Below are 16,735 nucleotides of genomic sequence, written 5' to 3'. Positions count from 1 at the left end.
CTTGAGGGGCCATTCTACGAAGCCATCTCGGCTTCTCAGTGTGAAAACATACTGCGTGTAAGGAGCCATCGAGTCGTGGTTGGTCAAGACCTTGTTTGCTGATGCATCGATCGTAAATCTCGCCACTTCCGACCGCACTATCTCTAGTAACTGCGTCGACTGAGTATCGCCACAAGATGCTGAATGGCTCAAGCAAATACAGCATTCAACTGATGTGGGGTCCACAGCCTCGACGTCTTGCAACAGTAAAACCGATCGCGTCAACTTTACCTCCATCTCCTTGCGCTCGCGAGGAATTTCGAGAAACTGTTCCAGACCAACGAGCAATACACTGAGGTCCACGCCTTCGTCAACACAGCTCGCCAGTAGCACGTCCAGATCCGTATACAGCGTAAACACCGAGAGGATAAAGTCCGCCAGACTTTGTCGTCGTTTCTGGATAATTTCATCTGTGTCATAACCCAAATACTTGCGCGGAAACTCATCTGCCACGTTTTGCCACTTGTGCAACAATGGTTGGAATATTTCTCGCTCTTCTAAGCAAGCGACACACCGCTGTCTCTGCTGACGCAACTTGACGCGAAACGCGTAGCACTGCGAGTATCGTTTCCGCAGTTTCCACGGCCGATGCGCGTCTTCGAGGCCCCTCAAGTGAAATGGCGTGTAAGGCACCGTGTTGGAGGCGCCCTGGATGGTGCTCGACTCCACAGCAATCACCAGCTTGGAGACTTCCGACCGCCTCAGTTTCAGCAGTCGACGTACGGTGGCTTCGCGATGTTCTGACGTGACTGATGAACTCATTTTTGAGAAGTGTCAATAAAACGTGATGCGGTGACACGCGAAAGAAATTGAATCCATGTACCCATTACGACACAAGACTGACTAAAGTAAAATCAGGGAAAATGACTTTTTATAAAACCTTCTTTAACTAAAATATTTAAAATGTTTATACTTTGTTTTGATTTGTGCTGTATTATTCTTGATTTTTTTGCTAAGTAACCGTTTTTTATTTTTGAAAATAAATTTGAAAGAGTATCTGTTATTTTTAGGGATATTCCTGAACATGTAGCACTTCATTCACGACAGCTGTACCCCTTCTCTTGGTTGCAAATTCGTCCACAGGCTTTTCATTGGATTGACGTGGCTGAAACTTTTTAACCATCTCGACTTCAGGAGAGGCAAATTCTTGAGATACTTTGGGTACAGGCACCTCATTTCGCGCAATCTCTTCGCGAGAGGTGGCTAACCCCAGTAGAGCTTTAAGCTGCTTACGTGCGCCTGCGCGTCCCTGAAGTACGAGATCTCTGGCTTCCAACGGATCAACTCTTTGTAGCTGAGCCAGCAATCCCATGATGAACTTGGAGATGTGAGAATAGGGTAAATCCGCGTTAATCCGCTCTGCGTTGGCCACTACGTCGTCCGAATTCGCAGCCGATGCAGTTGTAGGTCTCTCGATTGAATCTCCACCTCCTCTCTGGAAATTAATCACCAGTGCCTCGAGCATGGCGCGGTCAGGAGCCGCAGTGTCTGGGCTCGTCCACGCGAGTTTGTTTCGTTCGCGGTACTGCGGGAAGTCTTGTAGTAAATGTTCATATGGCTGGTGGTCCAGTCGGTAGAGTTCGGTTAGAGCAAGTGCCACACACGTTTCTAGGCGAGAAACACCGTAAAGCAGCGCCAGCTCGCCGAAAAACGCACCACGCTCACGAATCGACTCACCGCACTCCAGTTTTACTAGGATTCGACCCTGGGCGATGAAGTACATGCTGCGATCAACGTCACCTTTCATGGCTACTTCTTCGCCTTCGGAGCAAACCACGTACTCTAAACACACTAGTAAGCCACGAAGGAAATGCTCATCTAACGACCGAAACGCGGTGCCTCGGGCAGCAAACCCACGAAGAGTGGCTAGCACGACGTCTTCGTGCAAAGTGTGGGAAACGTGAGCCACGGCTGCAAACTCCTTTTCGCCTCTACGACGACGCCACACTCGTGCGTAGTATGACTTGATCTGTCGTTTGAGCTTCTTAGGCACTTCGTTCTCCACCAAATAGTGCTGCAATTCACCCAATCCCTGCTCAAATGCAGCTTCACGACGTGCCTGTGCATCTAGTAATTCGCCCTGGGCTCCAACTAACGCGCCGTAAATGTAAATACTCCACAGCGTAATTGCGATCTCCGCTACCAACTCCAGTGGGTTCATGGACAAGATGTCACCGTAAAAGAGCGTAGAGATGCACTCCATCGAGAACAAAAGCGAGCGTAGATATTTGCGACTCAGCGATACGCTCTCCAAGTAAAAAGTCGCTAACCATTCGTGCTGTATGTTCCACTTCCGTAGGTCCGTCGGAGATGAACGTCAGCATACCAGAAGTGGATAACCACGACGTTCCGTAGTGCTGAAAGCCAAGTTCACTAGTGATAAACCAAATGCACGCTAAGAGATGACCCATTGTGACGTACGACGCCAAGCCTCTGAGGTAATACAAGAAAGCCTCACTCGCTGAAATCTTGCGGTCGTAGATCAGGTACTGGAAAAGTTTCTCTGTCAACGACTCGATCCTGTGTGCGAGGAGCATGCGATTCATCCGTAGCAGCCAGCGGGTCGTCCACCAACAGGCATTAGCTGCATGTTCACCGGATAGCGAATTCTTTCCAGGCACCCTTAAATCAGCTGCGAATAGTAACAATTCAAGGGGTAGCATGGCGAAAATGTCATAGTGAAGAGCTGGGTTAGACGTGAAGATTCGTCTCCAACTACCTTGGTGTGAATTTGTCAAACTGGCGCCGACACTGTGGATTGTCAGAGAAGCATAACGAATTTTGTATCCAACATCGATGACGCAGAGGATGTCCAAGAAAACTTCAAAGCCTGACCAAGAGCGAAGGACAGACCCAGAAAGCTCGGTCAGATCTGTCGCGAAACATAGCTTGAAAGGGGTGACGATCAGGTTGTAAGTCGCTATTCCAAGCATGCCGAGGTCCCAGAGTCTGCCCAGTTCCTTGATTTGTTTGATGAACTCTCGCGATCGAGGGTCAGTGGTGTCATCCTGGTCGCTGGGCAGCTGCAATCCCCCACTTAATGAAGCACGCTGGCCAGTGCTAGTCCGACGACCTAGATCCAGTAGTTGCAGCGAAGATCTCATTAGTCTCAAGTTGTTCAGACGTTGTGGTACCGACACTTTACGCGCGTCTTGATTACGATTCCTCCAGCGTCTGTATCGCTGATACCACTGGAGCTGAGTCGTGTACTGCGGACGCTGGCATCGCTGGATTATCTCAAAGTCGATACTTGCGCGGCTGGCGTATTCCTCATGTGCTTTCAAGCTTCTGTCGCCCTCCCTGTGTAATTCTACGAAATATTTGCTTTCGAACAATGGCAACGACCTACTACGAACCATTCTGACTCTTGCGGTCGCCGTAGGAGCTCCAGTATGCTGCTGGTCTTGCAGCGCAACGGTAGAAAACCGACGTCTGGGGTCATTTCCACCCAAGCCAATGGTTTGGGCAACCATCGATATTCTAGTTGCACCGCCACGGCCAAAGTGAGCTCGACTCTCAGGCCGATTACGGCTCGTGATGTTATCAGGCGCATAGGATGACTGACGTCTGGTTACTCTTTTCGAATGATAAATTCTGGCATGCGATCGGTGCTCGCCGTGGACACTCGGTGCGATCATCACATGCGAAGAGGATGTATCGGGTGGGATGAGCTCGTCCATCAGTTTTCGGACAGTGTGTTGTACTGCGGCCAAGACTTTGAAGCTCGCCCAGCTCTCGGCCTCCAAACGACGCACGTGTTTGGTTAGCAAACTATCGCACACCAGCTTGTTCATAGGATTTAGATCAACAATGAACTGGAGAAGGTGGATGTCCCTTTTGCTGTTGCTGTTGGCATGATTAACAGGCGCAACCACGTCCCCCACTGAACTGCGATTCATTTCACTCGAATTGCCTCGGTTTTTGCGTGACATACTGTGACGGGTGCTGCGAGTCGAAACAGACGAGGAGATCCTTCGTCTTGTGTGCAGGGCAGCCAAAGCTTGCTGGAATTTGGTGACCAGTGTATCTGCTTTGAGTAAAATATACTGTGTCTTCTTCTCCAGTAGCTGAACCTCCGAGAACAGCGTCATCCGACTAGTAGCTTTCTTCGTTAGCAACGGCATGACCGACGGTGAGCCCGATAGTCTCGATTGTGCTCCTCTGTTTGGCGTTGAAGTCTGCTGCGTCTCACGGGTATTTAAAAGACGTTTGGCCTTCTTGGCGAAGCGTAAGCTAGCCCTTTGGTAGCGAAGGAGTCGACCGTGAACCCAATTGAGAATGGAGTACAACGCATGCTTCTGCACTAGCGTATCCGATAGATCGCCGTCGGTCGTCCATAGTTCTCTCCAATCGTGTTTAGTAACATAAAGCACTTCACACGACGTCGTCGCCTTCACAGTCGCCAGTCGTTGTTGGCCAGAGAGAAAAAAGGCGATCTCACCGAACAAAGCTCCCTCCATAAGGATGGCTACACTAGTCACTGAGGTGGCCCAGAAGACAGCCGCCACTCCGTTCCGCAGTGTACACAGTCGACTTCCGTAAGTTCCTTCCACTAGGATATTATCCCCTGGAATGAAGAGCTCTGACTGCAGACGCAACGCCAGATTATTGATTTGTGAGGGCGTCAGGAAGCGGCTAATGGGTAGCAACGAGATGGCGCGTCCATAAATCTCCAGCATAAGTTTCAGTCGAAGGTTTGCGGATAGATCATGAACTGTACTTTGCAAATCAAGCCCCTCCGTGTGCTCAAATTGCAGACGAAAGAAAAACCCGACGCGCTCTTGTAGCGTAGCAGGAAGATCGTGTTCCGTGGCAAAACTCTCAAAACTTGCAATCCGGTTCTTGTAGTGCTTCGTTTCCTTGCCCAGTTCCAAGATGAGCTCTGAAATTTCTCCTACGATGTGGCCAATGATGAAGGTGCAACCCAAGCACGTGATACCTGTCCAAAGCGTGCCTGCCGTATCACGAGGAACGCTTTCTCTTGACCCCACGAGCAGCAGCGTCGTTATCGCCCAATAAAATGATTTCGCGTAGAGTATTGGGACTGAATGATGGTACTCGTGTAGGAGATGGTCGTGAGCCATCCAGCAGTGCTCCACATGCTCACATTCGTGCTCAGATATCAACAGGAAGACACACCCGACAAAGTGAGCGCCCAGCACCAGAATGATCATCAGCTTTGCAGGACTTAAGTACGCGGACACATTCTGAGACGCGAAATGCTGCTGGATCTGCACGATAACGTCGTCCATATAGACAAAGAGATCCACACATCGGACTAGTCGAGGCAATCGACACAGACTGGCAGTCATGGATCCACTAGCGAGTGGGGCATAGAGCGGCAAGGACGCTAACAAATCCCATCTAAACGTCGAGCTGTGAAGGTAATGAGCATCTTTCTCTTGTCTGTCAAGAAGATTCTCAAAGCCCACTTCAGGGCATCCAAAGTAGTAAAGTCGTAAGTAAATATCCAGAGCAAAACACAAGTCACATGCGAGATCTGCGACCCACACGACAGTACTGATGCCGCTGGAAAAATGTAGATGCGAGTGGAAACAGATCCGGAATATGACGAAGAAGGCGTTGTAGATGTTCCAGCACGTGACAATTGCGTTCCAGGTGCTCGTAAACGTGGTGCGCGTCGCCTCAGCATCGCGTACCGCAGCTTTCCCGCTTTTCCCGTTTAATGTTACGGTCGTATCGTGTTGGAAGAAGAGCGTCGTCGTCTGCATCATGTGCGGCTGCAGCTTGAGTCTCTCGAGATTATTCACAACCCGCCGCATCCTCTTCTGCTGGTCAAGCCACAATACCTGAGCCTCCTCTTTAACATCACTCAAATCACTGGCGAACTTGCGCTGAATAACGTCGAACTGCTCGCGACTCATGACAGATGCGTGTACGAGTGAGGCAGCCGTGAGCGTGGCTGTGTACGTCCTTCTCAATAGAAACTCGCTGACACCGTAGCTATCACCTGGATGCAGCGCGCGTATCGGCACCTTCCGTATGTGGTAAAAGACGTTGACTTTACTTCCGTGGAGAAATACAAAAAACTCCCGACAGATGTCACCTTCAAGGCAGATAGTCTCGCCGTGCTGGAAGCTGCGATGTCGGAACTTGCCCGTAATCTCGTGAAGAAACTCCCCACTAGCCGAGTCGAAGAGCGAGACACTTTTTACAGCGTCAGAATGCAACAGAGAGGAGATCCGATAGCAGAGCTGGTCGGGTAAGTGCGATAACAACTGGGACTCATACGCACGCTTGTGTTCCACGAACTGGTGGTGATAGAAGCGTCGGATCTCTGCACTTAGCTTCTCCGAGATATTCATACGCTCCAATAGACTGTTGAGTGTATTCAGCTTCTCCACGTGGTGATGTCGCGTCGCCATCACGTTCGAAATGGTGCTTGACATGGCTCCCACGACGCCAAAATTGATGATACCGCCCACAAAGATCCACAGCGCCGCAAAGTAGCTCTCAGCAGTTGAGAACGCGACGATATCTCCATAACCTACAGCCGTGAGAGTCACGATAGCCCAGTAAACAGAACGTAGGTAAGCAAACGAGAGCTTGTACATAGTAGACGGGTCTTGGAGAGGGAACACTGCCCCGATGTGGGCGTAGCAGTCGTATTTTACCCACGAACAATTCTGAAATCGCGTCGCATATTGAAGACAGTCCGCCCGTGATAGATCTGCCATCTCTTCTTCAATAAAATGCTCCAACGCTGTTGTTTGTACAGTCCAAGCCATTTCGAACCAAATGCATCCCACGATATGAAGCATCAGAGTCACACCCAGTAGCAGGGAAAGAACGAGATGGGTCTTGGAGCTGATACTGTGATAATCGCTAATACTCTGCAGCAAGTTGGGCAATTCTCGCACCCGTAGCAGTCGAAGTAAGCGAAGTAGAGACAAACGTCCTCGAATTGTATCGATCGGTAGTGAATCAAGAGCAATTCCAACAGGTAGCCACACCAAGAGATCAAGATAAAACCCACTGGCGCGATAGGTGGCAAAGATCAAATCTGGCTGTACCACCTCCAGCATGACGCTTTGATCCATATACGCAAAGTATCGAGACCGAAGCACCAGGTCAGTCGCGAAAAACACCTCAGCCATCAGCGTAACTACATAACGCAAGCCAAACCCTGGCTCCTCGACGAACACGCCTTGGTCATCAGTCATGGCGATAAACACTGAGAAGAAAGGGACTTCGAACGCAGCGTACACGATCGCGATCAAGCGAGCAGTGTCCCAATAAATACGAAAAACCGAGCCTGGTAGCTGCCAGCTTACGCCACGCTTTCTATCACCGGAGAAAACATCGCTAGCAACGCTGTGTGAACTCCCACTGTGCGAGTTCCTTCGTCGGTTCTCGTGGCCGCCACGTAGACCCAACAGCTTTTTGGTTTTCTGCAGCTGTGTCGAGTACTTGATCCATGTCTCAGCCATTCGATCCCGCACTTCTGGCTCACGGCCTCGATGGAAATGCGTCACCGCTTCATCAAATTCCGTCTTGGCGAGCACGTAAAGCTCACAGAAAGTCTTGGCTACAGCCTTTTCCTCATACTTCTCTGGGAACAGGAGACAGCTATCAGCAAAAAAGTCTCCCGTCTGACACTCCTTTGCGTTGGAGCCGTTGAACGCCGAGAGCACCACTGTACCGCGAATAACAAAAAACATCTGAGCATTGAACTTGGGCTCCGTGATCTGATCACCTGGCGAGTACACCCGGCGCATAAGAGCGAGAGCGAGTAAGTTGATGAACTCGACGCTTTCTTTCATAAGGAAGCACACTTGCTTGACACGACTCGCCTTGAGAGTAGAAATCACCTTCGTTTGGAGGTGCTTGGGCATCAAATGAAGTGCCTCTTCGCTGTCAAGACTGTGATGGGTACTCCAACAGTAGCTGAAGTACGCGATCACCTGACGTCGCACAGCTCGTGAAATGTTCTGAGAGCGCAAATACTCGCGAGCGTTGTCCACGTGGGTCGCAAAGGCAGCGTATCGTTTATTCCGAAAGCGAAAGATAAAAAAGAAAGTTGCCAGAAGTGAAGGCCCGAAAAGCGCTCCAAGAAGCGTCACAACCAGCGCATAGACGGTCTCTCCATCCGACACTGGAGTCCCATCGTCATATCCAAGTAAAACCATCGTCCGTGATGCCCAGTACAGCGTTCGAGCGTACTTGCGAGCCACCGTCGCCCCGGAAAGACGATCTCGGATGGCCCAACTCGTCTCGACATTCTCGTCGCAAGCCTCAAAGGAGACGCCGCACTGTGCGTGTGCAATCAGCATGTACCCACACGCCGTGTAATGACACAGACCTGCACACAGTCCAATATTCCGTACCAGACTGTCAATACCTGTCGACGAGAGGTGCTGAACCCAGGATCGATCGGAGTAAATGTTTGCGATCCGCCCGAAACACTGTGGTAGTCGGTATATCCTCCCGAGCTTCGTAATCCGAGCCAAATGCAAGGTGTTATAAGCTCCCATCGACATCGGTATTACCTCTGTGGGTAGCAATCCGATCATCTCCATCGCCAGCTCGATATTCCGCATCAACACAAATCGACGTTCAGCGCTCGCGTCCTCCGTTCCAGCTCCAGGAATCGACGATAACGGTCCAATCGACGCGATCGTCCACTTGGCTTTCCGTCGCCGCAGTCCGCTAGAAGGCGTGCGGCGCAAAATCGTTGGCGTCTTCAATCGATTCGCATCTCGTGTCAATTTCTTGTTTAATTCGAAACTCACAGACGCCGAGAGCTGCGAGAACGCGTCCTTCCAGATCTGATAAAAGCTCACGAATTCCATCAACCCGACGACGTCTGCGACGATGTCGAGCGTCGTGAAGATGCTCAGCTCCTTGGTCCATTGATTCCTTGAATGTGTTTCTAACGGTTCGTAGTAGAACGCGATGCGGAATGGAATTGTCAGGAAAAGGTAGAGCACGACGTAGAGACTGACAAGCACGTGTAGAGTCTCGCGAGTAGTCCACGGTAGTTTCTTGTACAATTTGGTGACAGGACGACGAATACGACGGTAGAATCGGCGGCATACTCGAACGAGGTGTTTGCTGGATAACCTCGATCGGGTCTCGATGGTAGAACGTTTGGAGACTTGAAACCCGCCGGTCTCTGGAGGAATTAACGGGTCTTCGGTTGTGGCCTCCAGTTCGTGTTCTTGGAGATTTGCACCGTCCGCAGTAGCCGCGTACACTTTGCGATGAGGCATCGCCAGACCATCAAGTTAAATGACCCAGGAAAGGCTTCATATCGGACTACAAGTCGGTGGTTTCTGCCATTTCTAAGCCAAATATAGATTGGACTTGCACTTTGAGGAAAGCTGCCACAATTCCTTTAGTCATGTGGTCCACCTCTTGTTTCTACCAAAATTACGTTGCGTTGCGCATCGCGTTGTTCGCGCAACTTATTCCTATCCCCCTTATCCACACTTCCCTTTTTTTTTTCGCAATGGACTCATCCAAGCGCGTGGTGGACGCCAAGGCGCCGTCGGCGGAGCTCAAGCGTCTGGCCAAGTTCTTCGCGTCCGACCGGCCGCCACGCAAGCGTCTGCGTACGCTGCTAGATTTCCTGAAGCATCAGACAGGAGCGGACGGCGCGTCAGGAGGCAATATTGCTGTAGCAGTCCAGTCGCTTCTCTCGGGGACTTCCAAGGACACTACGGGCGGTGGGAGCGGACCAGAACATGCCGCAGCCATCGCCGACTTCTGGGCCGATGGCAACAACTCGACACTTGTCTTCGGCGTCGTCAGCGACTGCGTTACGGAGCTCGAGTCGCTGTACGCACCTCATGAGACAGCATTCCGGAAGCAACGCCGCAAGCCGCTGGAGGCGGAGGACTGGAGCGAGGTATTTGAAGGTCTGGAAGTGCTGCTACGCAATAATTCCGCCAGATTGAGAGAAGGATGGAACAATAATGGACTCACGATGCTGTTCGCCAAGCTGCTGAAGAGAGACAACCACGCTATGATCAAGAAGTACGCGTTCCGGTGCCTAGCGCTGTATACAGACGCCACAAGAAGCATCCAACAGCTGGCAGCCATGCCCTCGACCAGCACGTCGAGCTTCCGGGCCTCCAGAGCAGGCAGCATTCGTCTAATGAGCGACGGAGTTGAGATTGATATCGATGAAGACGAAGACGACAGAGGCACAGCCATGCTGTCACACACGATGCCAACCAGGAAGAACATGCATCTGGAATTACTGAGGGAAAGTGTGGACTTTTCCCCGTATGGAGGAGGCAGCATCATGCTGCCGGATAAATTCTTGAACGAGGGTGTGCACGTGGAAGGATGGATGAGACCCATGCCCACACAAGCAGAGGAACCGGTGGATATGCTGAAGTTCTTGATGGATTTGAGCTTGGAGAGAGAAGACGTGCATGGCAAGCTGTCAGCCACGGGGAAACCGAGCGGGAGCAGTGACAGATTCATCTTTTGGGCGGAGTTGATCATGAAGTTTTACATGCCGCTGCTGTACCCGAAGGTGTGTCTGAAAGTTAAGCTGAAAGAGGAAGGAGACACGCTGGGATTCTTCCACCATTGCCCTGGCAGCTTTCAGCGTGTGGTTGCACGTTGGATATACAAGTTACGGTCAAAGGAGGACTATATGGAGGTGCTCTGGTCGCGTCGTGAGTTCTCCGAGGTGATTATGGAAACAATTCGTCAGAGATTTGCGTATCGCGACACGGAGCTGGTAGTGGATGCCATCAAGTTCTACTCAGGTATCTGCACTGGCGCGCAGTATGTTCCGTCCGGGATGAAGACTCAAATGAATGAATGCTCGCGTGCCATGATCTCGCACGTCTCGCAACTATTTCACCCTTCTGTACAGCTGGATGATTCCAAGATCTTGCTGCATTGTATCGAATTACTGGAACTCGTTTCCCAACGACGATTAGATGACTACACGTCGACATATCTGCGGAAGTTTGTGCTGTCTACGATCGACAACTGTATTATGTTGCGCGACCCTGTGAACCGTCCAGTGCTCACGGCAATGCTATCGATTGTGCTGCACGTCTGGATGCACTCTGCAGTAGTCACAAAGTCCACAGGTGCGCAGATTTGGATGGAGCTAACTATTGCGCTTCGGAGATGGCTGGTCAATCCCGCAGACGCTAAAGTCTTGGGTGTCGAGGTGATTAACTGTTGGAAACGCGAACTTCGCTTTGCGAGCTGCCTACTCATGTATGTCATGGACAAGGGGTACTCGTATCTGAAAGTCACACCGGAAGGTGCCAAGTTGTTGCCCCAGGACGGAAAGGAGGAGAAGGCAAGTGGGAAAACTTTGCGGGAGCTGAAACAGGGATATCTCCAGTCGTCAGCCAACTTTCTCATGATGACGGTGGTCGACGTATCGGACGCAACTATGCTGCTGGATCGTGTATTGCACCTTATCCCCCCACCGACAGTGTCGGCTTTGACGCCGTCGATGCATTTAAGTTTGACAGAAGGAATGTTGCAGCTTGTGGAACTTTGGATTGAGTCAGCAATTGGAGCTCAGCGTAGTCACCCATCGGAGCTGCAGCAAATCAGTCCGTCAACGGTGCTAGCTTTATTCGGCGAGTGGTTCCTGCCTGCGTGCGAGCTGGAAGCGTCGGAATTCCAGAATTCTCGTTGCATCGCGATCGTGGCACTCTGCAAACTTTGCTCGGTGCGCTGCATCAACGCGCTCACCCGCAGTCATCTTACTGTTGTCGCCCGTGTCTTATTCAAAGGTATTACGTCTCCTTCGGGAGTGGTAGTCTCGACCGTACTGCAGAAATCCTCGGTTTTGTTCTCGATGAACCTCGAGGGTCTGAACATTCTCGTGCCTGCTTATTTGTACGCGGTTGATGAAATCATTATTGGGAACATCTGGAGTCGAGCTGAAAAGTCCAAAGTGAAGTCGTCTGAGTGGAACAATGAACTGAATGCGGCATTGGACGTTGTATTTGCTATTCTAGAACTGCCCAAGCGGTTCCCAGACCAGGATTTTGTGCGATGGAAACAGAAGATCATGGGTGTGTGCGGCATTGACGAACTCCCGTTGATGCAGGATATCATTGGCGAGATTCCAGAGACATTAGACGATTTCCACGTGATTGTTGGGCGCATTCTTGTGCGTATCGCCCAGCTTCCGTTTACCGATGTGGTTAACATTAAAAAGCGGGCGCTGTGGGGACTCTATTGCCTTGTCGTTATGAACTTGAAGTCGGACAACACCGGAGAACACGTAATCGACCCCATTCATTTGTCCGAATGGGTCGTCCATCTCGTGGACGTGTGTCAGAACATGGACTTTTCCATTTCCATGGCTGCGCTCACAATTCTACAGGATATGTCGGACTACCATGAGGAGATTAATGCGTTTGAGCCGTCACTTGTGGCCCGGATAGTCATGACGCTTGCTGTGTTCGCGCAGCAGCAGGTGGAAGAGGCCTCCATTGAAGTGCAGGCAGCGATGGAACGCATGGGTGCAGCAGACACGTCGAGTGAAGGCAACGGATCCGGCACCAAGTCGGCTTCGTTTACTGGCTCTAGTCTCACTAGTGGGACCAGTCTTTCGAGCTCAGCAGTGCGCCGCGGGAGCGATAACCCCAGGGCGAGCCGCGTGGAGAGTAATTCCGACAATACGGACGCGTTTAGCAAGCTGAAAAGCAAACTGAAGCCTGGAGCTCAAAACGCTCCTGTGTCTGCTCCGTCAGCATCAACGAATAGTCCAGTGAATCCCCCATCCAATTCCACAGCTGCCCAACGAGAACAAGATATCCCAGCGCTGCGTTTGATCGTCCAGAAGACGAGTGCGATATTCGAGTGTCTGCGCTTTTGGATCATGCACCGGACCGAGGTGCTTCAAGATGTGGACGTGAAGAAGCTCATTTTCAGTGCCATCGAAGCGGCGTTGGTAGGTACACTGCCTGATGGGGAGTGGCAGCGTGAAGTTGAACGTGCGCGTACTCTTGAAAGACGCATGTCAATGCCGCTGCTGTTCTTGGGTTTGCAGATGCGCGCGTCACTGGACAATGAACCGGGTCACGTATGGCTGAAATGCTTCGAGGAGACTGCAGTGGCTGCCGAGGGATTGTTGATGCACTTGCTTCACCATATTAACGGGTTTCCGTCACCTGCAGGAGTCGATCAGATGATATCAGATTGCTCCGAGTTGAATGAGCTGGATGCTGCACGCGATAGAGGTGACAAGGACTCGCCGCCTGCGGCTCTGAGTTTTGTATTCATGGATTCGATCGTGTTCAGTGTCGTGGGCAGTCTCGATTCGCCGTGTGCGCGGTTTATTGTTCGAGACATGACTGGTCTTTTCACATGGGAGATCACACCAGCCGTTATGACTCGCGGTGGCCACTCGCTGGTAGGAGCAGGCTCCAGGTCACCCGGTAATGTCAACGGGGATAGTGCCTCCGTGGAAAGAGAGCTGACGCTGCAGACCGATACACTCACTTCCGAGTCATTAACACTGCACCGACCAACGGGTGCAGTACAAGTGGAGTTTAAACAGACGGACGAAGCTGGGGGTACTTGCAAAACCTGTGACGGAGAGAAACCTCGGACGAAGTCTGCCTCGTCTGACGCGAAGAATGGACGTAGCTCTGGTACCAAGCTCGAGGCTCGCCAGGTCTCTTGGGAACACGAGCAGAACATCCTTTCTAATAACGTGTGTCCTATAAAGAGCAGCTATGTTTTCCATGAAGATGGAAGTGCTTCCTCTGGCAGCAAAGAGAACGGAGATGCAAAGAAAAAGGAGAAAGCACGATCGTCGGAGATTGACAAAATGCCGGGAAGTGGGAACAAAGATGACCGTCAGGAGCGACTTGAGCGCATCGCGAAGCAGCACGAAGAGCGCAATAACACCGGAGCGGCAGCACAACCTACGCCAGAACCCTCAAAGGAGGTCTGCCACTGTCCACCGCAAACTGAGTCCAAGTTCAAGCGTCGCACGACAACTACGATCTGTGGTCTCTTCGACATGTCGATCAACGAGCCGAATGTGGGCAGCTTGGATGACGAGCGCTGCCTTCTGGATCTGGTGCTGGACAGCATTCCGATGGTGTTCCGTGATTGCGGTGGCGATACGACTGACAAGACGCTCTTGGGTGGGCGTTATTCGATGATGCGCTACAACCTGATGGACTTGACGCCTTCGACAAATCCTCTTCTGATGGACTCAGCCGAAGCGCCTGGGTTTTCGTTTTTGCAACGCCTCATTCACGATGAAGAGTGCTACGCACAGCTGAAGAGTTTTCTGACCAGAGATGAAAATCCCGAAGGCAAGGAGCTGGTGGACTTTTGTGACGCCGTGAAGAAGTACGAGCGCTCATCAGCCCCAACGGACCGTCTCGGTCAGGCCAGTGTCATCTATTGGGAGTTCCTGACACCAGAAGGAGGAAAGAAGCTCATCTTCCCTCCTGCTGTCGTGTCTGATGTCCAGACTCAAATTCACAGGGCACAAAGTGCTCTGCGAGACGCTAGAGCTGCAACCGGAGAGGACTCGTCCGAGCTGTCATTCTCTCTCCCAGGCTCGCTATTCCAGCACGCTATGACGTTTGTAGAGTACGAAGGGTTCGAGAAGTCAGGACTATTGGACAAGTATGTGGCCGCGTTGGATCAACCACCTGCAGCTTCAACGACAGGAAGCAAAAGCAGCTCCAGTACACCGTCGATCCCACCCCAGCTGGCACTTTTCGACTCGTTCTCGATCATGGAAGTCAATGCGCGCGTATCACATTTGGCTCTACACAAGCGGAGCTTAGATGAACAGCTCGTGCGCATGACGAAACCAGGCGTGGCAGGAGGAACCCGTTCGACTGAAGTGTCCAATGGCAGTCTAAAGGATAGCCGTGTGAGCGCATTAGATATCTGCCGACTGTTCTTGTCCCAGGCTGGATTGTTACCATCTCCTGATGGCGATTCCAACAAGAAGTCAACGCTGAAGTTGCTTGAGCATGGATCGAAGTTGGAGCGATCCCTGAAGCACTTGGACAAGAGTCCGACGCGAGAAACCATGAAGATTGGAGTGATTTACGTGGGCAAGAAGCAACACTCACAGCAAGAGATACTTCATAACGAGAAGGGTGGCCGAGCTTACGAATTGTTCCTGGCACAGCTGGGCTGGAAGGTGAACATGCAGACTCACCGTGGTTTTGTCGGTGGCTTAGACACAAACCCGAAGAGTCTGTCCAATGGCGAATCGACGCTGTATTACGCGAGCTCTCACAGCGAAGTGATCTACCACGTGGTTACCATGATGCCCACCAAACCTTCAGACCCTCAGCAGATTGATAAGAAGCGGCATGTGGGTAACGACTACGTGCATATCGTCTGGAGCGACAACGCGACCCAGAACTACGACCCATCGACTATCACAAGTCACTTCAACGACGTACAGATCGTGATTTATCCTTTACGAAAGGCTCAGCGTGGCCTGTTCCTGATCAAGATCCATACCAAGGAAAAGGTTCCCCCCTTCGGACCGCTGCAGTCAGGCATGGTGGTTCACCAGGTCGACCTTGCACGGCTTGTGCGCCAGACGGCTATGAACGCGAACCGAGTGTGTCGCTCTCAGGTACGACCACTTATCGTGGTGCTTGTTCTCTGTAATTAATTCTCTAACGTTTTTCTGTCTTTGACTATTTCTAGACGATGTTGTATGTCCGGCCGTACCCGACACGGAAGAAACTCGTAGACGAAATTGTTGAGCGATATGCTGTTGAGTACAAAGAGAGCCAGCTACTAACGATGCTGTTCGGCAACTCTGCATCGACCCCTGCAGCAGCGACATCGTCGGGTGGAGCTGAATAAATGATGGACTGCTCAGCATGGACACTGTAGTAGATCGAGCGGCTGTTAACACTGTGTGGAATTATTTGTTTTTATGCTTCTGTCGGTCTTGAAGTCGCGCTACTCACAAATGATGGCTTCAGGAATCCCCCCAACCAATAGTATTATTTATTAATAGTTATGAAAGCCACTGGCGCTAGCGCTGGCTACGCGAAAATGTCGATCATTTCATTTTTCATTTGGAAGTCAATGAAGCGTGAGCGTGACGTAGGAACTTGTGAAGCAGAGGCTTGGACTATCCTGGTACACTGGCCAGTCCTTCGCAAGTCAAATTTAAAACCGCATCAAGGTTTTTTCTGTGAACACTTTTGATGACTCCGTCCTAAGCAGGTGGCAGATCGTCTTATAACGATCTTTATGGGAACTTCGCAATGGACTCATTTGTTGCACTGGGGCCGATTCTTACGGTACCGTATACCTGGTAATTATTTGTAAAGATGGGGTTTGGTCAGAAAAATAATGAAATCATAAAATGACCCCCTTGTCGCACCTGCTTGACATCGCTTGCCGTTCATCATATCCAATTTAAAGAACTCCTTACAAAAACCAAGATCTCGTGTGAAGTGGCTCGCCAGGCTTACTAAAACCAAGATGTCGTGTGGGCACATGCCAAACATAATATCTTTGGACCGTTTTGGACAAAAATACCAATACGAAAACCCTCTCTTCCTCCTGCTGGATACAAAGGAAGCGTATTAGATAATCGTGCTACCTCAAAATGTTTAATACAGTAAACAGAATCGTGCGACCGCCCGGAACTTTACCTTCAAAGCTGCTGTTTTAACGTGGATGGGGGTTTATTTATAAAAGTTAGCTCCATCAGGCTTCATTGAAGTGT

The 16,735-nt window shown here is 50.9% G+C and overlaps 2 protein-coding genes across 2 annotated transcripts; one reads left to right on the top strand and one right to left on the bottom strand.

The window, feature by feature from the left end:
- Positions 1-1,211: 1,211 nt before the first annotated feature.
- Positions 1,212-9,272, bottom strand: PITG_20153 (Voltage-gated Ion Channel (VIC) Superfamily; the record flags this gene model as incomplete). The annotated part of the gene is made up of 6 exons (XM_002895890.1): positions 1,212-1,257; positions 1,317-2,304; positions 2,366-3,112; positions 3,200-3,424; positions 4,247-9,114; positions 9,256-9,272. 6 exons carry the CDS (start codon positions 9,270-9,272, stop codon positions 1,212-1,214), a joined length of 6,891 nt encoding a protein of 2,296 aa, XP_002895936.1.
- Positions 9,273-9,511: 239 nt separating this feature from the next.
- On the top strand, positions 9,512-15,858 carry PITG_20152 (uncharacterized protein; the record flags this gene model as incomplete). Its single annotated transcript, XM_002895889.1, has 3 exons — positions 9,512-11,117; positions 11,178-15,622; positions 15,697-15,858. 3 exons carry the CDS (start codon positions 9,512-9,514, stop codon positions 15,856-15,858), a joined length of 6,213 nt encoding a protein of 2,070 aa, XP_002895935.1.
- Between the last annotated feature and the right edge of the window lie 877 nt (positions 15,859-16,735).

This window comes from Phytophthora infestans, genomic scaffold (assembly GCF_000142945.1).
Source record: "Phytophthora infestans T30-4 supercont1.124 genomic scaffold, whole genome shotgun sequence".
NCBI classification, from domain to species: domain Eukaryota; phylum Oomycota; class Peronosporomycetes; order Peronosporales; family Peronosporaceae; genus Phytophthora; species Phytophthora infestans.
Note: the sequence above shows the minus strand (reverse complement) of the source record. Positions and strands in the feature narration are given on the sequence as shown.